The sequence below is a fragment of the Esox lucius genome, chromosome 6, assembly GCF_011004845.1.
Source record: "Esox lucius isolate fEsoLuc1 chromosome 6, fEsoLuc1.pri, whole genome shotgun sequence".
Classification (NCBI taxonomy): domain Eukaryota; kingdom Metazoa; phylum Chordata; class Actinopteri; order Esociformes; family Esocidae; genus Esox; species Esox lucius.
In genome coordinates, this window is record NC_047574.1 from 9,888,330 (window position 1) to 9,913,054 (window position 24,725).

At 45.0% G+C, this 24,725-nt stretch overlaps 1 protein-coding gene across 28 annotated transcripts in view; it reads right to left on the minus strand.

Annotated features, from left to right (window-relative positions):
• The window catches only part of dst (dystonin), a 143,473-nt gene that overhangs the window by 24,067 nt on the left and 94,681 nt on the right, over positions 1-24,725 (minus strand). For 24 of the 28 annotated variants that reach the window (XM_029120385.2, XM_029120382.2, XM_029120376.2 and 21 more), the window contains 25 exons: positions 24,519-24,685; positions 24,245-24,401; positions 23,415-23,541; positions 23,219-23,260; positions 22,483-22,718; positions 21,581-21,710; positions 21,125-21,324; positions 19,961-20,462; positions 18,112-19,580; positions 9,726-9,887; positions 9,224-9,394; positions 8,889-9,058; positions 8,277-8,436; positions 7,695-8,021; positions 7,407-7,491; positions 7,068-7,309; positions 6,649-6,855; positions 6,250-6,369; positions 5,172-5,279; positions 4,739-4,957; positions 4,361-4,564; positions 1,808-2,039; positions 1,064-1,290; positions 393-515; positions 25-126 (listed from right to left, as the gene is read on the minus strand). In XM_029120385.2, the coding sequence (XP_028976218.2) occupies positions 25-126; positions 393-515; positions 1,064-1,290; positions 1,808-2,039; positions 4,361-4,564; positions 4,739-4,957; positions 5,172-5,279; positions 6,250-6,369; positions 6,649-6,855; positions 7,068-7,309; positions 7,407-7,491; positions 7,695-8,021; positions 8,277-8,436; positions 8,889-9,058; positions 9,224-9,394; positions 9,726-9,887; positions 18,112-19,580; positions 19,961-20,462; positions 21,125-21,324; positions 21,581-21,710; positions 22,483-22,718; positions 23,219-23,260; positions 23,415-23,541; positions 24,245-24,401; positions 24,519-24,685 (5,889 nt within the window). The remainder of the gene's footprint in view (positions 1-24; positions 127-392; positions 516-1,063; positions 1,291-1,807; positions 2,040-4,360; positions 4,565-4,738; positions 4,958-5,171; positions 5,280-6,249; positions 6,370-6,648; positions 6,856-7,067; positions 7,310-7,406; positions 7,492-7,694; positions 8,022-8,276; positions 8,437-8,888; positions 9,059-9,223; positions 9,395-9,725; positions 9,888-18,111; positions 19,581-19,960; positions 20,463-21,124; positions 21,325-21,580; positions 21,711-22,482; positions 22,719-23,218; positions 23,261-23,414; positions 23,542-24,244; positions 24,402-24,518; positions 24,686-24,725) is intronic. The other 4 variants (XM_029120388.2, XM_029120393.2, XM_029120384.2 and 1 more) reach the window with 2 other exon arrangements.

The window sequence follows — 24,725 nt, forward strand, 5'->3', positions numbered from 1 at the left end:
AACCCATAGTGAAAAGTGAGGTACCTGCAGGCTATCCTGGAACTGCACAGCAGCCTGCATGGCATCATCCAGTCTGTCCACCCTGTCCTTCCATCCCTTGTTCAGCGTCTCCCACGCTGAGTTCACCTATGGGAAAAAACGAAGGTCAATGCATATGATCGCTATGAAGCAGCTAGTTGGAGCCACAAGCTACATTATGAAAATTAACATATTTCAGAATGTGATACACTAGCATTGAACATATTCTTCCTATTTACGAGACAAATATATTGTTTGTATTTATTTATAGTAAGACATAGTAACAAATCTGACATTTAGTTCGCTTCAGTGTATTTGAACAAAGCGATTTCTTTCCTCTTTATTATGGGGGTTGTTCAGGAATCAATTGTTACCTCGTCAATACTCTTTTTAATGACAGGCTTATCTGGTTCACCACAGGCAGCCATAAGCTCCACCCCCAGGGTCCGGACCACATCCAGCTCTTCCTGAAGACCATCAATCTCCTCTTTGTATCCCTAGGGAAGAAAGACAACTATTAGTCACAAAGAGAAACCTATTATCACACAAAACTGGTTTTTATTGTTTTTAATTTGGTATATGTTAGAATTTGGTTACAATTTATTTGGATGGAAACGTTAACTATCTGTAGATGCGATATTTATAATATTATCAAACTATCATGTAGATGTTTGCTTTAGATTTAGAATAAGTGATAGTGTAAGGGTTAGGGGAATGGGTTAATGTAAGATATAGAATGAGGTTTATGGTTAGTAGATAGTTAACTGATAGTCTGTAGTTATTGATGGTCTGTAGATAGTAGATAAAGCATCTACAGATTGACCATCCAAATCAAGTTTTACCCAGAATTTTATCTCAACCATGTTAGGCCACCTTAACTCTTTACCACAGTGGATTGTGACCCATGACGTCATATCTGAATTCCAGCATTGCAATGCACCTTTTCCGTAACATGAATGACATTACTTTGACTTAGCAAGACAAAAACATGTTCAACATTTTCCCCTTTCATGTTATGCTTCTTCTGAATGTGATGCACTTTTACCTCCAGACACTCCTGCTGCTGTTTCACCACAGAGGGGTCGACTCCAGGCTCTTCCAGCTCCCTCAGTAGGTCCTGGGTGTCCTTGATGGTAACGATGAGGGCACTGTGGTCACACCAGAACTTGTCAGCCAAGTCCATCACATCTAGAAGCTTGGCCTCCCTCTCTTCCATCAGGGAATGGATCTCATTCCAGGTAAAGACCATCTGGTCCAATTTGTCTTGCACAGCTTAGAGACAGAGACATAACAGTCTTAATTATTTCGACTGACCAGCCTCCATACCCATTGGGTTCTGTGATTTGGTGTGATTCCTCGCTACCTAAGTTCAATACATTCGATGACCATGTCGATATATGTTTGGCTTAAATCTAGCTGTAAGATTTGTAAATTTAGCTAAAACTGCACACTTCAACGATCTGTCAGTAAATAATGCTAGCCAGTTAACTAAATCAATGGCCCAGCAGGGTGTGGGTGAAAGCTCAGCCATCCACATGAAGAGAAATTGTTGGGGAAGTTCTTCACACTGACATATTTTAAGATGAAATCGCCATCAGCACACAAAACCATTGGGATCATTTATACAGAAACATTGGGAGCCCAACTACCAGTCCAACTAGCTAGCTAGCCGTCTCTAACACAGCTCCACAGTCAGCACACTGGGTTGACCTGCAGTACCACGAGTCTTTCAGAAAAGCCTTTCCACACATCACCACCGCGCAGGTGGCAGGGTGACGACGGACGTTACCTTTAGCAGACAGGTCCTTGTCAGTTCCTGCTGAGCGCGCGATCATCTCCTCGCCGCGCTGTTTGAGCGTGTCATAGGAAGGCTGCAGTTTCTCCAGGTCCACGGACACAGCCTTGTTTTCGGTGAGCTGCTCCCTGATCTTCTCCACCTCCACGGAGATGGAGGGAGGCTGGCGAAGGCGTTCAGCAATTCGCCCCAAAGACTCCAGCATGGGCTCAATCTTGTCGTGGAACTACGAGAAGAGGAGACACGGTAAAAACCGGGTGCGTGTCAACAGCCTGCGTGCGTTCTCATCACAAAGTGCTTTTATTTATCCTAATTCCTTTTGGGATATGGGGCTGTGCACCTGGAAGGACAAAGCGATTATCTAGCCACTTTTATTTTCAAAGTACAAACAGAACAATCGACACAGGACAAAAGGATCCGTTGTCCGTGGTACACAGTAATATTGAGACGCATCCCGGTTGAACCCGACGGATGGCAGGTGAATGTATACTCACGGAGTCAGACATGGCCTGCCGGTGCCCTGAGTATTTTTATCCTGTTTTCAAAGGAAGGATATGAATAATGTTTCCTTCCCATCTGAGCCGGCCAGGAACACGATAAGGACTTTTATCATGCCGTTTCATCCTCAGATTTCATTACAGTGATGTCATTACTTTGGCTGGTCATCAAGCAACCCCCCCCAAACACTTAAAAACATCCATTTATACCCATTCAGGTGCATTAACTGAAACAATATAAGATCTCTTGAGATGAAAGCAAAATTTACATGCTTATGTGTCTAACACAGAAAAACCTGTATACAGTTAGGTCTGGAAATAATTGGACACAGACACAAGTTTTGTTATTTTGGCTGTTTCCCAAACTATATTCAAGTTACAGATAAATAATGAATATTGGCTTAAAGTGCAGCCTCTCAGCTTGAATTTGAGAGTATTCACAACCAAATGGGGGGAAGAGTTTAGGAATTACAGCTCTTTAATATGTAGCCCCCTCTTTTTCAAGGGACCAAAAGTAATTGGACAATTGACTCAAAAGCTGTTTCATGGACAGGTGTGGGCTATTCCTTCATCATTTGTTAATCAATTAAGCAAGTAACAGGTCTGGAGTTGATTCCAGGTTTGGTATTTGCATTTGGAAGCTGTTGCTGTGAACCCACAACATGTGGTTAAAGGACCTCTCAATGCAAGTGAAACAGGACATCCTCAGGCTTAAATAAAATCCATCAGAGAGATAGCAGGAACATTAGGAGTGGCCAAATCAATATTCTGAGGGGGGAAAAAAGCACTGGTGAGCTCTGCAACACTAAAAGGTCTGGATGTCTACGGTTGACAACAGTGGTGGATGATTGTAGGACCCTTTCCATGGTAAAGAAAACCCCCTACACAACATCCAGCCAAGTGAAGAACACTCTCCAGGAGGAAGGCATATCATTATCCAAGTCTACCATAAAGAGAAGACTTCACAAGAGCAAATACAGATGGTTCACCACAAGGTGCGAACCATTCATAAGTCTCAAGAATAGAAAGGCCACATTAGACTTTGCCAAAAAGCATCTAAAAAAGCCAGCCCAGTTCTGGAACAGCATTCTTTGGACAGATGAAACCTGTACCAGAATGATGGGAAGAAAAAGGTATGGAGAAGGCTTGGAACGGCTCATGATCCCAAGCATACCACATCATCTGTAAAACATGGTGGAGGCAGAGTAATGGCTTCCAGTGGCACTGGGTCACTAGTGTTTATTAATGATGTGACAGAAGACAGAAGCAGACGGATGAATTCTGAAGTCTGGAGGGATCAAGCACGATCAAGCACGCATTTCACTTGCTGAAGACAAAACGTAAGCCAGAAAGAACCATGAACAAACAACAAATGAAGACAGCTGCAGTAAAGGCCTGGCAAATAATCACAAAGAAGGAAACTCAGCGTTTGGTGATGTCCATGCATTCCCGACTTCAAGCAGTCATTGCCTGCAAAGGATTCTCAACAAAGTATCAAAAACTTACATTTAATTTATGATTGTGTTAATTTGTCCAATTACATTTGAGCCCCTGAAATAAGGGGACTGTGTATAAAAATGGTAGCAATTCCTAAACGTTTCATACAATATTTTTGTTCAACCCTGAGAATTAAAGCTGAAAGTCTGCACTTCAATTGCATCTCAGTTGTTTCATTTCAAATCCATTGTGGTGGCCAAAATTATGAAACAAAGCCAAAATTATGAAAACTGTCCAAATATTTCTGGACCTAACTGTATAATCTGGACTAGCCGTCCGTTGAATATACAGCTCCGGAAAAAATTAAGAGACCACTGCACCTTTTTTTTCATTTATAAAAAAGTCGAAAAGGAAGGTTTTGATCGAGGAACAGCAGGGTTAAAATTAAGAGACCACTGCGAATTGAACACTTCTGTTCCTCACTCAAAACCTTCCTTTTCAACTTTTTTGGAAAGGAAAGAAAAAGGTGCAGTGGTCTCTTAATTTTTTCTGGAGCTGTATATTTATACATTTTATTACATGAAATAAAATAAAACAAGTGAGAGTGTGTCACCTGTGTGGACTTGGAGATTGCCTCATCCAGCGTGGCGGCTCTGTGTTTGACGTCAGCCTTAAGCTGGGTGTACAGCTGGTCTGTGGCAGAGTACTTCTCCCGGATAGCGACACCCTCCCCAGGACTCAGCTCCAAAAGCTGTGGGCCGGTCTTGTTCATCTTGTCGATGTGGGGCTTGTGCTCAGCGATCAGCTCTCGCATTTGCTGCATTTGATATGTGACATTGAAAAAAATTATAAATCCCATATGTTTTCTCATTGGTGTTATGACTGTATTGCTATGAAGCTTTGGTGGAAACTCACCCATGGTCTCTCAAAGAATAGTATTAAAATTCAGTGGTAAGAGACAACTTGCTAATATGCTTTCAGTTTAGCTCACCCTGAGCTCCTCCTGTTGCTGTCGTAGAGCTTCGTACTCAATGGCCAGCAATGGTAGCTGGCTGAAACTGGCGCGGGTTTCTTGGAGCCAAGGCCACAGTTCCTCATAGGTCTCCCAGAACTGGCTGGCAAGAGACTGGGCTCGCTCCAACTGCAGGCAGCGCTCTGAGTTAAGTTGACTGACCGCACCATACTTCTCCAGGAGTGCTTGGATCTTAGTCTGGGTAAAATATTATGATGAAGACAATTGGATATTTTCTTAGAAAAGAAAGCAAGGTGGCTGCACACACTGGTGACACTGATTTATTAGATAACCGTTGTTTCAACTTCTAGTAACATTTAATATGCTACATTCAGGGAAGGCAGGCTACTCCGGAGGTATTCTGCTAACAATGTTAGGCCTTTATTAAATTACAGGACATTTATAGAACTACCTTCAAGGCTTGCTTTTCCTCCTCATCCTTGCTGTTCATGATGGCTTCGCCTGATTTCACTATGTCATCCATGGCATCCTTGTGTCTGAGGAGGTCCATGGAGAAGCCCTAGTCAATCAGAAGAGGATACTCAGATTTAATTGGTAACAAACACACACACCTACAGCTGCAGGACACATCATTGTTTACTGGACTGTTTGCACACTGTCTGTGGTGACCAGTGTCTGTGGTGACTAAGGTCTGTGGTGGCCAGTGTCTGTGGTGGCCAGAGTCTGTGGAGACTAATGTCTGTGGTGACCAGTGTGTGTGGTGACCAGTGTCTGTGGTGAACAGTGTCTGTGGAGACCAGTGTCTGTGGTGACTAATGTCTGTGGTGACTAATGTCTGTGGTGACTAATGTCTGTGGTGACCAGAGTCTGTGGTGACCAGAGTCTGTGGTGACCAGTGTCTGTGGTGACCAGTGTCTGTGGAGACCAGTGTCTGTGGAGACCAGTGTCTGTGGTGACTAATGTCTGTGGTGACCAGAGTCTGTGGTGACCAGTGTCTGTGGTGACCAGTGTGTGTGGTGACCAGTGTCTGTGGAGACCAGTGTCTGTGGAGACCAGTGTCTATGGTGACTAATGTCTGTGCTGACCAGTGTCTGTGGTGACCAGTGTCTGTGGTGACCAGTGTCTGTGGTGACTAATGTCTGTGGTGACCAGTGTCTGTGGAGACCAGTGTCTGTGGAGACCAGTGTCTGTGGAGACCAGTGTCTGTGGAGATCAGTGTCTATGGTGACCAATGTCTGTGGTGACCAGTGTCTGTGGTGACCAGTGTCTGTGGTGACTAATGTCTGTGGTGACCAGTGTCTGTGGTGACCAGAGTCTGTGTTGACCAGTGCCTGTGGTGACCAGTGCCTGTGGTGACCAGTGTCTATGGTGACCAGTGTCTATGGTGACTAATGTCTGTGGTGACTAATGTCTGTGGTGACCAATGTCTGTGGTGACCAATGTCTGTGGTGACCAATGTCTGTGGTGACCAGGTCTCCAAAGGCATGTATACGTACATATCAAGTGTTCAATATAGATACATGGCTGACCTTCTGCGCCTGGAGCTGGGCTGTAGTCTGGTCCTGCTCAAGCCTGATCTCCCCAAATGACAACATCCTCCTCTCTGCTTCGGTGAGCCAGGCCAACTCTGTGTCAGCTGCTTGTTCAAACTGCACAGAACAATAAAAAAAATAGCTGGTATGATAGTTCTTAGCCATTATACATTGTGTTGCAGTTGCTGTTGCTAATGGAAAGCAATTAAGAATAAAATAAAGAAGCCCAATAAAGGGATATATGAAGAAGGATGGTTTTAACACTACAATATCCACAAAACTACAGAACACAAATTAGCATTACGGTAAAATGTTCCCTTTGTTTTCAAACACATTTTCAACAACTGTTCTCCTGTTTACAGTGGTCTGTGGTAGTAAGCTGGGGTCTCACTATACCTGCTGTGATTTCAGTATGGCGGCATCGATCTGCGCCACATTCTGTGCAATGGTGTCGGTGGCGGCCTTGTAGCGGTCATTGTCCTCAGTGACCAGCTGGTCCAGACCCTCTCGGGCCCTCCATGGGACCAGCTCCAGGAGTGAGCTGCTGACCTCATTCAGTTTGTCCACCTGGGGCTTGCGATCTCTGACCTCTTTCAACAACCCCTGGGTAACAAAAAGGGCCACGCTGTGTTTATAGGAATGGAATATGGCAAATTGCAGGTGTACCCCAATGTTACAGTACTTTCCTAGTAATCCCATTGCTTAGAGTACCTTGATAGATTAAAAGCAACAGGGTTCCATTTGGCCAGTTCATCAAGCCAAGCAACACATACAGCAAGGGGTCAATGTGTCAAGCAACAGAAGCCCCTAAATACCTTTTGCCTGTCTTGTGCCTGGATGAGCTGCTCTCCAACGGGCCCCTGAACAGCGAAGGCACTGAGCTCGGCTTCCACATTCTTCAGCCAGGTGCTGAGGTCTTCATGGGTGTGTTTGAATTTGGAAGCCAGAGCCAGAGCCTGATCCAGGGTTTTGGACACATTATCACTCATGGCGTTGATCTCAGCGTATCGTGTCTTTATGCCATCCAACTTGCCTTGGATGACGACAACCTCATCCCCTAGAAGAAGGTTTGAAGGTGAATGAAATCAGCTTCATCTGCTGTAGTGATGGATGGAAATGAAACTGCAGGTGCGGTATTAACTAGGGTGTGTTACCTGTTGTTTGTTTCAGTAGCTCCAATCCATTGGAAATGGCTTGATTAACATTTTGCTTCCTCAACTCAATGTCTTCATGTAGGGCCTGCATGAGACACAAAATCTTAGCAACAACCCATTCGACTCAAACAGCATTGGGGAAAACAAGGAAGTAGACTTTTTTTTCACCACACAAAAAAAGTAGCTACATTATCATAACAATAAAATCATGTAAAGGGATAAATGAAGAATGAATAAAAAAAAAGCAAGAATGAATGAATGTAAGGCCCGAGGAGGAGGCTGTAGTACCAGCTGATCTGCACACTGCCTTTCAAGCACATCTGTCTTGTAGTCTTCAACGGACACTTCGTTCAGCCTAGTGTGCACTTCATTCAGCCAGTTCATGAGGGCCACCTCGTCCTCTCCAAACAGCTGGGCATTGGCTATAGCCTGCTGCAACATCTCAGCCTTCCTTCTGCAGCGCTCTTGCAGCTCTATGTACCCGGCCTGGGCGGAGTCCAGCTTAGACTGCACTAGCTCCTTATCGTCCACTGAGCTGACCGTCTTCAGCCTCTGACCCAGACTGATGGCCTGAACCAGGTCTTTGCTGTGACCCATTATCTCCTCCTCTAAGGCCTGACCACATCACCGACACGCCAGGAACACACAAAAGGAGGATGAACAAAAAAACACAAACACAATGGGGGGGGGGGGGGGGGGGTTGGAACAATGCAGAACTAATAGGAAACACAAAATAATAAATGTAACACCAATCTGGAAACAGCAAACAGAATTAACGCAACAAATCATGAGAAACGAAAGAGAGGGGGGCAAAAAAAGACTGGGCAACTGAAAAGTAACATCTACGACGAAAACAAAATGTATCTTAACCTTGTGCTGGGCGATCTGCTCCTCCAGCTTAGAGGTCTGCGTGCCGATGGGTTCAGAGTTGGCCAGGCATTTCTCTGTGGCAGAGAGCCACTCGGACAGAGGCTCCAGTGTGTCATGGAACTGCTGCGCTACAACCAGGATGCTCTTCAGCTGTTTGTGCCTAAATTGCCCAGCATGCCAAGACAGAATAGAAGAGGAGAGACCGGTGAGTGATGAGACCATTACACTCCCTCAGCTAAGGACTGGCCTGGATGCCAAGATCCTGGACTCCTCAAAGACCTCTGGCGCCAGCCTCCGATAACACAGTTGAGGGATTATGCCTGATAACTGTAACGTAGGGATGGTTGGGGAGGGTCACTTTACTGTATTTGGGGCATTTATCCAGAATGCAACATTGCTGTATTTGGTTTTGTCATCCAAAAACTGCAGTGTATTTTAAGAGCAAAGGAGTGGCACTTTCCTTGAGAAAGCCAAATCAGTAGATTTTCCATAATGAATCACAAGTAAACATTCTTACAAATGTCACACACTTTACTTACATTGTATTCCAACTGAGGTTTTACTAAATGGTGCTAGATAAGATAAAGACTCCGGGCGGTAAGACAGACAGACCTGTTCTCAGCCTTCTTCAGCAGAGCATCCCAGCGCTGTCCCAGACACTCAATCTCCTTCCCCACCTTCTCCCTGTCCACAGACTCTGCTCCCAGCTCGGCAACCTTCTCCCCCTCCTTCTTAATCAGCTCCACCGTGGGTCTGCGCTCATCCAGCAACCTCTGGAGGAGCTGGCCGGAATTAAGGAAATGGAAGTTACAAGGCTAGCTCTACACGCTCCAAGCAGAAGTATCACTGTTGAGGGAAAATCTTACATGGATTCTCTGAATTGGTTAGAATTAATGAATTAGCAACTATTGTTGTTGTGTGTCGTCACCAGTTCTTGAGTTGCTTACTATTTGCTCCTGGATCTGTGCCTTGACAACTTTGAACTCGGCAGATGGAGGTTTCTGATTGGACACTAGCTCCTCTGTGTCCGTCAACCAGCTGAGCAAGGACTCCAGGGCATCCTGGAACCTCCCACAATGCAACAGGGCCTCATGCAGCTGTGCAGACCGCTCAGCAATCTTTGTTTCAAAAGTTTTATCAAACCAACATAAACATAAAATAGACAAAATAGACATGAAATGATGCAGTGCTCAACAATCTTCAGAAGAACATTTAAGAATAGGCACAATTTATATCATCATAAGAAAAACTAATCCGTAGTAACTTATTATCCTGTTGTTAAACGCTAACAAATTAAGGCTAGTTAAAGCCGTAAATCACACCGCATAACATTTCCCAATAACTGTGTGGGAGTGTTTATATCTCAACTTTAATAACCTCTTTTGATTCCGTAAAAGCAAAATTACACCAGGGTGTAAAGCAGATTTAACGACCCAAAGTCGAGCTAACCTTTTTATTGAGAGTGTTCCATCGTGTGTTGACATCCTCCAGGTCATGTTCTAGGCCCTTTATGTTGGTGCCTTTGGCAGCGTTCTGGATCAGGCTCTGGCCCAGCCAGCTGATGTCTTGCAACTGTGACTGCAGTGGATCAACTTCCTCTTTCTGGAATACCTGTGGCCAGAGATAGTAAAGTTGTAATAATAAATGTTCTATTATCAGATGCGGAACAAATGAGACCTGATAAGAGATAAAGCTTTCCCTAAATAGAATTTCAGTGGAAATTTTACGAGAGCTATTAAGAATGCATTACTTAATTTTAGGTTTATCATGAAATATTTTCTGTCATTACTCACTTGAAAAGAATAAAATTGTTGATGGCTGCATTTTTAAAAATGTTCAAATTTCTTCTAATGAAAGATAAGACCTTCTATTTTTACTATTAAAAGAAATGGACCAATTGTCAGGATTTTATAAAATCTTCACATACATCTGCTTGACCGAAAAAAAGTTTTAAATTGGTCATTAAATTGTAGTGTTTATTGTGAGTCATGCCTTATCAGGTAAACCAAGAAAAAGACAAGTCGAACCGGATTATCAGATAAACACATTATCTGTCAAAAAAACTACAGGAATATTCAGAAAATTCAGCTGAGCATCACAAAAAAATAGCCTATCCCTGAGGAGTGATTCAATACAGTACACAGGATGCTGGCCTTGGCCACAAAGCTGGCCCAACAACAATATCTTTCTGACTGGTCAGCAATGCAGCTTCTAGAAGGGAAAGCATGGCAATCAGTTTGTGCACAGCTGTGTAGGATCACACCGAACAGGCAGGCCAAACTGACTGACCAAACCCAATTCAGACCTAATGTAATCTGATAAACCAAGAACAACCAGAGAAGGCCCAGCGTTCCATATTAACTCCAATCACAAGTGCCACATCCTGTATATCAAATTAAATGTGTATTTATATGGCCCAGTTGAAGTTAAAAACCACCCCTGTAGATGGAGGATACATTTTCTAGCTACCTGGGGGGAGGAGAAGCCCAAGAGGTCCATTTCAGGACATGCCGCAATAGCAGTTAACAAGCTTTCGATCTCGTCGTCTCTAATTTCCTGGTACACCGGTAGCTCATTGCCTATGTGGGCCAAGCAGGCCTCCCTTTCTACCGACAGCAGGAAGTCCTCCAGGTCCTCCATGCTGTACTTCCGGGGTTCAACGGCTCGATAGTGTTGCAGGTCGGATGATTTGACACCGACATCACGTCCGTATTCTGGCTGTCGTCCCGAGTCCGCGTACGGCTCTGGCTGTGTCACGACCACGCTGACCAGCTCACAGTCGGACTGAGAGGACACGTCCTCCAGCAGCTCGGCGGTGGGGAGCTCATTGTAGCTTGCGAGCATTCTGGAGCCGTTTTGGACCATGCTGGCTGACCTGGAGGACCTCCTGCCAGTGGAGTCTCTGCTGTTTGACCTGGAGGACCTCCTGCCAGTGGAGTCTCTGTATTCCCCATTAGTGATGGCCAACTCGGTTTCACTTAGGTCTGTCACACAGGTGTCGTTCCCTTCTGGAGACTCCCGTACAGGGCTGTCGCTGTGTCCTGGAGGATACAGTCCCCTGGGCATGATGGGGAACTCCTCCTGCCCTGAGCTGAGGGAGCGGCACGGTTTCAGCTCCCCAGACGCGTGCACAGCCTCGGTGGAGGACAGGCTCCTTGTGCCTGGGCCTGGTTTCCTGGAGACCCGGTGGGAGCGGCGCTCCCTCTCCGCGGTGGGGCTACACAGGCCCGAGTCCTCCTCGGAGGTCAGGGAGTTGGTGACACTCCTCCCCCTCCTGGCATGGGCCAGACCAAGGGTCGGCCTCTCCACCCCGTCCGAGCTCAGGGTGCCGCTGCGGCTGGCGTACTCTCCGATGTTGGTCGGGGCGAACGCCCTCCAGGAGCGCCGGCGCTGTGGTGCTTCCTTCTTCTCCCCCACTTGCCCCGGACGAGTCTTGAGGGCCGCGCCAGCTCCCCTGATGACGTCGCCGTTCAGTTTCAGACCGTCGAAGATGGCACTCTCCAGCCTGGCCGCCTCGCGGGCACGGAGCTCAGAGGCGCTGGAGGAGGCGAGGACCCCATTGCCACACAGGCTGCTCATGTCCAGGGTGCGGTGGGCGTAGGGAAGTGTGCCGGTGAAGTGCCTGGAAGCCAGGCTGCCCTTCGAGCCACAGTCAATCTGCTCATTGAGGCGGACTGTGTCATAGATGGATCTCTGGGGAACGTAGCAGTCGTCAATGTTCAGGTCCTCCTCCTCCCCTTTGCCCACACAGGAGGGGTTCTGGCGGAGGCAGTCGGGTCTGCTTAGAGGTTTCCCCATCTTACATTTAACTCAGGGATAATAAAATAATACTAAGAATGTAGTCATGTGATCTGAGGTTTAAGTTGTTTTAGTGCAAATACAGTACATGTAGTCTTAAACTCCCTTATATATATATATTTCTAAAAAATAAATAAAACTTTTTACGATATATGCTCACAATTTCTGCAATTACTTATAACAATCAAGAATGTATACAACATAGACCAAATAATAAAATAAATCTCTCCAAATTGTGATATTCCAAAAATAATTGACCTCAGAAACACTAAAGCAACATTACACCCTTGTTCAGAAAGTGCCCCGGCTGTGTAGTCATATCTGGAACCAACCCGTCCATAGAGTCACCCATCCTTAAAAGTAGTCCCTGTTTGGTGCTGCTCTTCCCATTGTCAAAACTTCACTGGAATGGTTCCTTGCTCGTCGGCTCCATGGCTCCGCTGTGAACATGGACGAAAAGTGCTTATTTTCTCCCTCATGTGGGTGTCCATGTAGGCTGAGAGAGAGTTTCAGTGCAAAAGTGGCATATCCTGACACAAATCCAGAGGGCTGTGTGAAAACAAAGGGCGATCTGAGAGGAGAGACGCTGCTCCTGGATAAACAAAAAAAAAAGCCTGCCCTGCCTCTCCGGTGGTTCGCCCCGCACTGACAGACAAACACCCTCCTGGCAGAGCCTGCACGCCCCGCCCCCGCTCCCTCATTATTCAGGCAACATCTGTCACAGAGGGCTGTTCCGGCACATGTTGGTTGGTCAGACGATTGACCCTTTTTTTTAATACTCCCCCTTCCGTCTCCAAGGTCCATATGACTTAACTTCTTAGTCATCCTCTGCATCCTGGCACCATCGCTCTCTCCCTCTTTTTTTCTCTCTCTCTCACTCCCCGATGGAGGGAATGGGAGAGGACGAGAGGAACACTCGACACTTACTAGCTTAACCTCTTCCGATGGAAGAGAAACATTTTGAACACCAGACCAACAGGCAGCGGCCAGCTCCCACTGGTGACATCACGGCCGGCTCAAATTGAGCTCGGTTTTCATTCCTATTTTCTCTATTCCCTCTCCGCTGTTTTCCTGTAGGTCGTTGCTGTGGACCCTGCAGATATTGTTAATTACTCTGGAATGCCGAGGGAGGCATGGGTCCTAGGTAATTTAACGGCCACAGTGCTGCCAAGTCCACGTCATGGTGTGGCATTTTAGGACGAGTGACCCGATTCCAGGGGGAGATGAAAGGAGGAATGAGAGACACAATAAGAGGAATTTATTTTGTCTTTCCTGAACTGTGTGATGAAAGAATGGAGCTGGGGGCAAAATATCTGAGATAAATAAGCGGTTAAAGAGATCTGTGGGGTTTAGAGGAAGGATATTCAGCAGCTGAATCCCAAATACTTTTTACATAATCCGGGCATCGAATTAAGAGAAGGCAAAGTGTTTCTCTTTTCAGTCTGTTTCAGTTTTTCTGATCATATTCGCGGGTTTGCCACTCATATTCACGGGTTATGGTACGCCATTTTTGTAAACAAAGACTTATCGCGTATCTCCCTCAAAACATATACAGCATTTACACAGAACCCTTGTTTGTCACAAGAACAGGCTATTTAGGCCATAGGTTGCGGAAGGGCAACATTTCTTTGTTACATTATCTGCTGCAAATTCCCTTTCAACCAAACTACCCATCAGTCACAAGCAACAATGATTCTGAATGAAATGAAAACCATTAACAGGAACTAAACAACCAATTCAGGGAGGAACATATAAGAGCTTATCTTGATTGCGTATATCTACAAGTAAAAGCACAGGGAAACAAATGAAACTGCTAAATCTAGGTGAATCACAACCTCAAAACATGGAAAAATACTGTGTGCTACCATAAAAATGTGACCTGTGACGTGTGGTGAAAGAAAGCGTGTAACCCTCAACAGATCCTCTGAGGACATCTGTGGTGTCATGTTACACCTCAGGGAGGGTGTATCACTGTTGGGATAAGTGAATAAGCTAGGCTACATGATGAGGTCTACCCAATGGTCCTCTCCTTTCATCACCTTTGGTTAGAGCAAAAGCTATGATTCACAGGGAAGAAATTCCTTTTCGTTTCACACGAGACACTGATGTAACGTCTGAGTGGAAACATTAAAAAGACGTCCCCACACCTCCCGTCGCTCCAACGGGTTTAGTCACTGAGTTAGGCTTACGCTAATTATCATTAAGGCCTAGACAGTGCCGATCCTCTTTAGCAAAACCTTCCAGATCACCTAACAACCACAACAATGAGAGTGAAAACCACTGACTCGTACAAATCCAGACCTAAAATGGTAAAGCATAAAAATGAGTTCACTTATTGCTCCATTTGTGTGTTTATTTAATTCACAGCAGCTGACAATCAATCCCCAAAATACACCAGATGTATAAATAAACCAAGCTGGATTAGACTGTAGACTTCATTAAACCTCTATAACATACTGCAGACATCCCATACTGTCTCGGTCTAGTCTGACTCCACAACTTTTGCAGCAATTAAGCGATACTTGGTGCTGAAATAGAACTCAGTAGGGCATATTTTTGTGACTTAATCTGAATCTGAAAACCTTTCTTTTCCCCAGAGTGAGAGAGTATCCAGTGGCATGAATGAGTACAATGGTGATTTTCCGCTAGCAGCTGACGTGTCTGAGTACGGGCTTACACAACGAGACTATGAGACAATGAAAGGGTAAGAGGTTAGGCACAATCACCATGAAAGGAGTTGCCCAGCAACAGCTAGTAGTATTCATTATTATGGGATGGTTTATGGTTTCCCATCGAACCCTCAAAACGAGCACAAACGTATTGTTGAAATTGACTTTTCACACAGCACATTTTGAGGTGTTTATTTAAAGGACAATGTTTGTAATTGGTGTTGTGATAAAAAAAAAATGGCATCAAAAGAAAATCAAACGAATTAATTTGGCCTGAATTTTCCAAATAAAACAGTGTGATTCTGCAGTACAAGCAATGTTTTAATTTGATGCTTTGAGCCCATAAATAACAATCTGAATATAGGTTAATCCTCTCCCACCAACTCTATGGGTATTTACACGCTTTCAGAATGCTACATCCCGCTATAAGTCCCAGTAATATTTATCCCAGTGTTTCTTTCCCTGTTGATATACAAGCCTTGATAATATTAAAAAACAATACTGTTGTTAGTGTTGTATTTAAATTCCTTCAGAAGTCAAATACCTTTTTCAGATATTGAATGGCAAACAATTAAACAAAAGAATTTCAAGCCTCTGCTCCCTTTCAGACAAGAGAATTCCACTCTGCGATAGAATGTTTGTTTGGTATTGTGTCCCTGATAACTATAAAAAATTGATTTGGTTTCTTTGTGGTAGGGTAGCAAGATGCATTTTGTATCTACTAAATGTCTTGATAAGTCATGGTATACATAAACAGTAATGCACTTCTTTAAGATAGAGGCTGCAGACAGGCAGCAGACACTATTGAACCAACGCAGATCATGAAGATGTGACTGACAGTTCTGGTTGCCTAGTGATGGATGTAAGTCCAGACACGCATTCCTTAAGAGAATAAATCTCCAGACAAGGTTTTGTTTTCAGGATATAAAAGCTGTTGTGGGCCCTTACAGATATAACTATGCCATAACCGAAATATTAGAGACACAAAAATTCAACACTACTGTTGTTTGCTCCTTGGGGTTTAAAGCCAGGTGTTTTGTAAAAGCACTTTGTGACATCTGCTGATGTAAAAAGGTCTTTATAAATAGATTTTATTGATTGATTGATTGACAATAGAAAAAGTATGTATAATGTGAAACATACAAAAATGATCAAATCAACTCACGTGTTTGATAAAGAAGACATTTATAGAGATTAGGGGTCTGAAGTTTGAACTTGAGAGATATCGTTTCTGCCAAATATTCTGGCTCCCTTTCCATGCCTGGAGAACCCACACATTCCTAATTCAGCAGAAACATGCGCTACTGGACACCTTTGACGTTTACAGCAGTAGTTCAATACATGGTAACTACCACCTCAAGATGTTCCACAGCCACAAAAGCAATGCCCGCTACACTCTTGAACTCAACAGTGAAGCAGGTACGGCAAAGTCACACATACCAATGATGAGCATCTAAAAACATCCCCAGACAGGCTGTCACACCATTTCAGATACTTTCTCAGCTCCCATTAAACACGCAGAAGGCGGCGCAGGTGCTCAAACACCAGCGAATTAGCTGAATAATGAGACAAAGCACTTGCTCACTCACGCGCGACAACAAGCGAGTGACCAGGCCAGGCCAGGCCACACTCACTCGTAGGGGAGGAGAAGGAGAGGACACAGGGCAGGGCGTCAGGCTGGGTAACCCTCTCCAACACGAGCCACTGTGACATAAGACACCCCGCTGGTGCCCAGCTGGTCCGGCAGTCTTCAATCACCCGCCCACAAACACAACGGCCACTGGCCCGTCAGAGATCTTTTGTCTGCGCCAGATGCTCGGCAACATACTGGAGTGCAAATCCCCAGAGGAGGGTCATGAATGTTGCCCCCAGGCCCAGCTGAGAAACAGAGAGGCTAGCTGCGCTGTTTAACTCAGAAACCATTGGTGTTAATGCAGCGAAAAGCGCCACGCAACATCCCCATTAGAACTTATTGCGTGGTGACGTGGATTTCTTTTCCTATGAGATGTGGGGACTAGAAAAGTAGAACAGTTGTCACACGGGGTCATAGCTGGTGAAAGTGAAATAGTCTAATGTTTTTCTAATGTACTTAGCACTTGAAGTGGATTGAGAAATGAGTCTTCCCCTGGGACTTGTTCACATTGTGTGAAGTGTATATAATTGTGTTGTTGTTTTTTTGGTCAAGAATATTTTGTTAAATGTCAAAGTGATCATGGCTGGACAGAAATCTTTAGGTTTTATAATAGATTAAAAAAAACTTTGACACTAAGAAATATTTCCTGTATTCTGGCCTTGTGTTGTTGGTTATTGTCCTGCTCAGTAAAGCAGGCTGAAGCAGATTTTCCTTGAGGATTTCCCTGCACTTATCTGCATCTCATTTCTTTTTATCTGTAAATCTCCTCGGCCTTTGCTGATGTCAAACAAACCCATACCGTGATGCAGCCACCCCCATGCATGGAAAATGTGTTGTTTTGGATTTGTCCTAAACTTAAGGCTTATCATTTAGGTCAAAAAGTTTATGAATTTTACATGTTTTATAAGATATATAGTATATAGGACGCATGTATTATTACATGTTTATTACATTTGTTGTCTTTTCGCTCTTTTCAATGTATTTATATTTGCACAGTCAGTACAATGTTGTTGGCCAATCCTCAGTTCGGCCTCCGCAATCTAACTCCTTTGTTGTTTTAAAATCATCAATGGGTTCCTGGGGACACCCTGAAGCGGTTTCCTATCCTGCAACACAGCTCAGAAGAACGGCTCTGTCTGGGTGGTGTAATACATAACACTCATCGTAATCACTAATCACTATCTTCACCGAGTTTAAAAAGGTACTACATGTAGCAATTCTATATCTGCTAATCGTTCCCTCAACTACTTGTCTCGCGAGGCCACACCTCCAATCTTATGCGGCTTCCTTGGAGCTAACAACAATCTAGGCCTGGTTTAAGAGGCTACCCATCTACTAATCACTGCCCTTCGTTATGAGACTGGTGTTGTTGTAAACTGTTGAGGTAAATAAGATTTTGTTTTGACTTTCTAACACTAAGCAGGGTTCTATTTTACATGTTAGTAATAGTTGCTTTAGGGTAGTACTGTATGGAAATATGATATCTCTTGCAGCTGAGTAATGTGGCTGGTGAAAATAATAGCACTAGAGCACAATAGTAAAGCATGTGCTGAGATAAAGTGATACCATAATGTATCTGATGCATGACACATGACTTGAAAAGTTCACATGCATTATTTTCCATAATACAAACCAAAATGAATCACCATTAGTGGTGGCAACCAAATTGGAAAATACTGTAACAAGAATCTATGCATTCATTTACAAACCAAATGCAGAAAAAATGCCATCCTACCTTAAAAGCTTCCAGCTGCTGGTTAATTACATCGGTCTCCATGCCAACTGACCCTTGACTCTCCTCCTTGACCTCGGCTCCGGCCAGTTTGTTGGTGAACTGCTGTAGCTTAGAGTAAAGCTCTTCCAGACGGGTTAGTGTGGTCCCTACTTGTTCATCTCTACCTTTTGCCCTGTCCATCAGCTTGCCACACTGCTTACTCAGAGCATCGAGGTCTCGCTTCAGGCCCAAAAGGTCTGGGGAGGCCTCAGTCTCTAGCATCTTCTTACAGCTGTCCCCTCCGCGAGCTGTGTCAGCCATCAGCACCTGCAGTTTCTCCATAAAGCCCTTGATGCCTCCCTGCTGTTCCTTTAGGGTGGCTAGATCGCGGCCCACAGGAGCCAAGCTGTCCAGCTCGTCATCTAGGTCCGCGAAGCAAGTGAACATCTCACGGATTTGGGTCTGGAACTGCCCAATGCCCTGCAGCTTGCCCTCTAAGGTGGAGCAGGTCTCCCCAACATCCCTGCTGAGGGAGGAGTACTCTTTCTCCAGACTGTCGGCTTGTAGCAAGAGGTCAGTCACCCCCTCTGCCTCAGGAAGGTCAGCCACCAGGCCCTGAGCGAGGCATTTCAGGTGCTCCACTTGGGTGTTGACCAAATCCAAGCTCTTCTGCTGGGCTTTCATGTTGGTCAGGTTCTTGCTGCTGTAGGCCTGGACACCGGAGGAGGCGTTTACTTCTAGCTGCTTCTTAGCCCCTTCCAGCTGGCCCTTAGCCTCTTTGTGTGTGTTGTTGAACTCCTTCAGCCTCTGTGAGATCTTCTCCAGAGACTCCCTCTTGTTCTGGAGCCCCTCCGTCAGCCGGTCCACACTCTGCGTGATTGCTGCCTTCTCCTGCCTGACAGCGTCGGTGTCTGCATTGGCCACCTCCAGGAGGCTTTCGGCTGCAGTGCTCAGATGCTCCACCAGGCCTCTCTGTTTATCCACGTCCTTCTGGATGGCCTTCAGCGAGGATATGGAGCCCTCCACCTCGGCAGGGTCCACGCAGAGCTTAATGCTTCCCACTCTGGCCTCACACTCCTGGACCCAGGACTGGAGCTTCTCCACATGCTCGTGGTACTTCTGGGCCTTTTGCAGTGCTCCCTGGAGCTTCTCCTGGCGCTCAGTCAAGCTCTTCTTCACGTCGTCCCAGTTGTGACGCAGTTCTGCCAGCTGTCCCTGTAGTGCCACCTTCTCTGCCCCATCGGTGTTCTGCAAGAGGGTCTCTCCCTCTCTGATGATGTTGCTGTACGGCTCCTCATGTTCGCCCAATACTTTCTGTAGGGAACCATGTTCTTTCAGGCTCTGTCGCAGAGTGTCTACTTGGGCAGAGATAACCTGGGGTTTAGACTGCTCTTGAAGCTTCTCGTTCATCCAACCCTGGAAGTCTTCGGCGGTCTGGTGGAACTGTTGGGAACTGGCGAAGGCAGAATTGATCTGCTGGATCCTCTTTCCTAGAGAAGAGCATGGACGTTAATGTAACTTAGAGGTAGAGGAAGAAGGCATGAGTTGTAACTCAGAATGGCATTGCTCCCTGATAGAAATTGCCAGCACACTGTTCTCAATAAGTGACATCACCCTGTCTCATACATATCACCTACAATCACAATCAAAATCAAAATGAGGTTCATTTATGCAGTAGGTAAACTAGGAAAGGGATGCACTGCACTGTATGTTTTAATAGACTAGAATCGATTGTCATTCTAATTATGTCTTCTAAACCTGTAATTAGTTTGCAAGGTGTGACTTTTCAGTGACCAGAGAACACTTTAAACCACAGTACACAAAAAAACGGCATAGATCTATCATCATCATCAAACGATCCAAGCCCAACCTGCTTTGCCCTCTAACAGTCTGAAGGGCTTGGTGATACCCTCCAGCTGCCTGGCCAAGTCTGCTTTCAGGTAGTCCTCCGTGACCAGCGTTGAGAGTTCAGAACACAGGCCCTCAGCCTCTTTCAGTCTCCTCCTCTCATCCCTCAGCTGGCTAGAGATGCTGTTGGCCTCTTCCAGCTGCTTCTTCACCACGTCGGGCTGACTGCTGAGGGCCTGCAGGCCGTTGAGGCGGCTCTCGAGCGAGGCGGCACTCTGGCCGAGGCTCCTCAGCAGACCCTGGAATTGGCCCGTCTTCTCCGCGGCCTGGTCGATAAGACCAGCTCGCTGGTCCAGTCGCCCAGTCAGGTCCTGCCATTTGTGAGTGATGGCGGCCAGTTGCTCCTTCACCCGTGTGCCACCGGAGGAGGGGTCCTGCGTGTCTGATGTGCTCAAGATAGCGGCGGCGGCCTCATTAATCTGGTCGTACTGCGGCTTGTGGCTGTCAAACTCCTTTAGGAGGATCTGGATGGAGGGAACGGCAACATGACCTTAGTAAAGAGTAACGCCAAATAATGTTGTTGTTTAATAATGAACATCATTTTCTAAACGGTTCAACCTTTTCAATTACAATCCTCTGGATTTTGACAGATTTTGGCAAACTTCAACATTTGGCCAGCAGACAGAAACATTACCCAATGTAACATTAGCGCATTTGTGAAGTGGTACTGACATTTACCAAGTTCCTTGGGGTCATAACCTTAAAAAGGTTATTATTTGTGTTCATTTCCTATTTTTACTCATCTGCTCTCAGATCTCGCCTGCAGGTCCGAGTACATATCCTCATCAGAGTTAATCAAATTGCACTACAACATGGTTTTGAAATACATGCATGTAAAGAGTGTTGTTGCTTGTTTCAATATATAATTGTGATAACGCAAATCATTCCAATGTTTACTCCCTTTTCAGAACCACGGCCGACTTTTTAGATGTCTAGATGGAGGTGCATCTCTAGGTCTAAAAAGGCATAGCCTATGACCGTCACAATCCCACATCGCAGAAAATAATGAACTAATTAATGAACCTTGCTTTTCTTTTCACCCACCATGTCTCTGCAGTGCCTGTGTGGACATGACCCCTATGTAGTGCCAATCCTTTATACAGTCACAATAAGCACTACGAAGTACCTGGACTTGCTGCTTTTGTGTGTTGAGCATGTTGGGGTCCATGGAGAGAGGGCCCAGGACACTGAGCATCAACTCCTTCTCTGAGAGCCACTGGAGGAGCTGTGGCTCGATGCTGTGAAAAACATCCAGGTTCCTGTGGGACTCCTCAAGGTGCTGTTTCCTGTCCTCCACCAAATCGTTGATATCCGCCCAAGCGCCATCTGAGGAGCAGACACGAGTAAGCACAAAACAGTCTTTCGCAACTTAAACTTTTCGCAGCCCCTGCGGATTAAAGCTAAGCCACACGAGTGAGCCAGGTCAGTAGGTTTGGGGGGAGGCCAGTTATTCTGGCATGAAGCCTTGGACGAGGATGAGCGGATGCCTGGTCTGGACTGACACTAGGAAGAGCTCTAAGCAGTGATGCATTAGATATTTAACACGTGGAGACATACAGATGCGCCGCTGCATTTTGCATACCAATCTGCGCCAGCATCTGGTTCCAGTTTGCTGCTTCAGGGGAGTCAGGGTGTTTCTCAATCAGGTGTAGGAGCTTCTCTCTCAACTTCTGGAGCTGTTCACACTTTTGTTTCATCTCATCCTCAAAGGCCTAAGAACAAGAGAAAGTACAGCTTGACTAGAACCCTCATACTTTTGACTGATGGGCAGTCCGTGCACTTTCAGATGGTTAGATAGATAAGAGGTGCATACCTGAAACATTGGCTTCCCCCAAAGACTTGGGGGGGGGGGGGGGGGGGGAATTATGTGAGGTATTTCATTTTAAACCAACACTGTAGTAAACCATAGGGACAACATTTGTACAATGTAGAACAATGAAATTTAGACCAGGGCCCATCTCCGTTAAAGCATCTTAGAAAACATATCCATACAAAGTCTGCTATTTTACTGTGATGTAATTTTCACCATATTTACTCTGTACAGTTATTTGAGAGGGTTATGTAGGCACATCACGAATGGTAAATTAATCCTCAAGTAAAAGCATTGTCAGAAGATGAACACTGACTTCTTGTTGCCTTTTCCTATTGTCAAGACACCTGCTGGAATTTCTTAACTGGTTCGGTCAGCTCATGTCTGTGTTGTCAATCCTTTTGGTTTAATCCTTACACCCCTTCCCTACAAGTGGTCTTTTCTACCTCCTGCCAGGCCTTGGTTGTAAATAAGCATTAGTTCTTAACTGACTTGCCTGGTAAAATAAAGGTTATATAAAGAAGCTCACAGGGTCTCCTAAATATCTGTCGACAAGGTAAAACCCAACTAAAAAGCCTTCATGCATAGCTTACGGGACTAAATGCGGCAATTCTGAACGATGTTCTACTCTGAGATCCCTTGTGATTACCGCTCCAAGTGTGGGTTGAACATACCTTCTGTTGCTCCAGCTGTGTTTTCATGGCATCTTTCTCCGTGGACGCAGAGTTCCAGGAGGCTGCTGTCTTCTTCATGTCTCTCAGCCACACCATCATTGCATCTGTCTCTGCCTGGGCCTCGGTCACCTCCTGCACCAGACCAGAGAGCTCAGCGCCCCGTGCCTTCAGTAGCTCCCCCAGGCTCTCGTAGCCCTCGTTGATATACGACATGTTCTGCTGCACCACCATCAGCTCTGTTTGTGGTTAAATGCGGTAGTGTTAGACATCAGACAGTTTACCCCACATGACAACAATAACTGGGATTAGACACTGTTGGGAGAAGTTACAACACTAATGGAACTGCATAGGAAAAGAAATGTGAGGTCACAAAAAGTGTGTTTGTGAACTCACATAGCACTGCGTTATCTAAACATACAGTAGCTGGTTTGAAATGAGTATTCGTGCGATTGAGTGTAGACTGAACATTTACAGAAATAATGTTTTTAATTCAATGCAACTTGAAACGGATGTTATATTTGGGCCATTTCCAGAATGGAGAAGCAAATGAAAGTAGTACTAGTCTAACCCTAACTACCTTCAGCCTTTAATAGCTAATTTCAACCTAACAAGTAATTACACAAGACATTAAATGTATCTTTGTAATGATACATTCATACAATGTTACGATGATGTACAGGTCTGGAATACTGTGTTTATACATTCCAAAAATGACGTACTGGTAAAGAAAAGTTACCTTTATTAGTTAAGTAGACATGGTTCCCACCATTAGTAACCGCTGATAGCAAAACAATGAAAAATATGACATTGTTAGAGTGTTGCAATACATGCTGCGACAGGCAGTTAACATTTCCCATTTTATTGTTTTCACTTAACTGAACACATCTCTCCAGCAAACTGCTTGGAGAGAGCTGAACATTATGAAGGCGTACCGGACTTCTGTGTTATCTTGGTCTTGGCCGGAGATGTGAGGACACTGATGAGGCTACATAGCGCAGATCCTTTGGCATTTATATCTTGGACAGCAGAGCCTTTGGTTGCCCAGTCATCCATTAGAGCCTAAAAAATAGATATAACACAGTTTATTCAACGCTGTCCACAGCACATCTGAATAGTGAATGATTACGTCTTAAGGGTTTGTATGAGTAAAGCCAAGGAATACATTTTTGGAGCATTGCAACATTGATACTTGAATCTCCTTAACGGAAATGCCTTTTAATGTCGTGTCTTGGTTGATTTCATTTTAAAGTGAGCTGCAAATGTTTTATTATCTAAAGATGTGCATTTAATCTTTGATGTTTGACCAATTAACTTTTTTGTTAGTCTTTTCTAATCTTCAAGCTTATTGTCAGTAATTAACAGCATCAGTAGTGTTTTTCACTACAGGGAGTCACAGTTACTATGTGTTTGACTCCATGAAAAGTCCTATGTGCAACACATCCCTTTATTATCTTTGGCATGAAAACTACTGCAAATTTAGGGAGGACAAAAAAGTGATACATCACACCACACTTCTCTTACTCTATTAAGAAAACACATTTAGTGCCAAGCATGTAACTTGTGATCTGAGGTAATACACAAATTAGAACACCCTATTCTTTCAAGGTCATTTGAAGAACAAACTGCACATTCACTTGAAACCTTTGTAACATAGCTAAGCATCTGTCTTTCTTTGCACTATGAACAAGGGTAGAACATACCATTTCCATAACCTAAGTGAGGATGGCTAGCTAGAACCAGACTAAAGTCTCTGATGACTCACAGTGACTCTCTGCAGGTCCTTCGCTAGACTCTCTTCACTGCTGGTTGGCTGGACCTCAGGGACTTTCTCGGTTGTCTCCTTCAGCCACGTGTTAAGAGCTCCGGCTGCAGCCGTGAAGACTCCCAGCTGGTCCTGACAGGACGACACCTCCTCCTCTCTGTGTTGGAGAAGGGAGAGGACAAACACAGTCCCATCGCATTACAGATACTTCAGAAATGCCAAAACATGACCATCAACTGGCGCAAGTAGCTCTGCAAACATCATCTTCACTTACTTCTCCTTTAGAGTATCTCTGAAGGCGTTGAAGGTGTTGGAGAGGTTGTCCATCTTGCCTTGAATCTGAGCCTTGCTTCCCTCTGGATCCATGCTGGATAGCTCCATTGACAGCTTCTGCAGCATTTCCACATCCTTGGCATGTTCAGCCAACTCTTTGTTAGTATCCTGAAGGCCCATTAGAACAATTTGAACAACTGGAAAATCA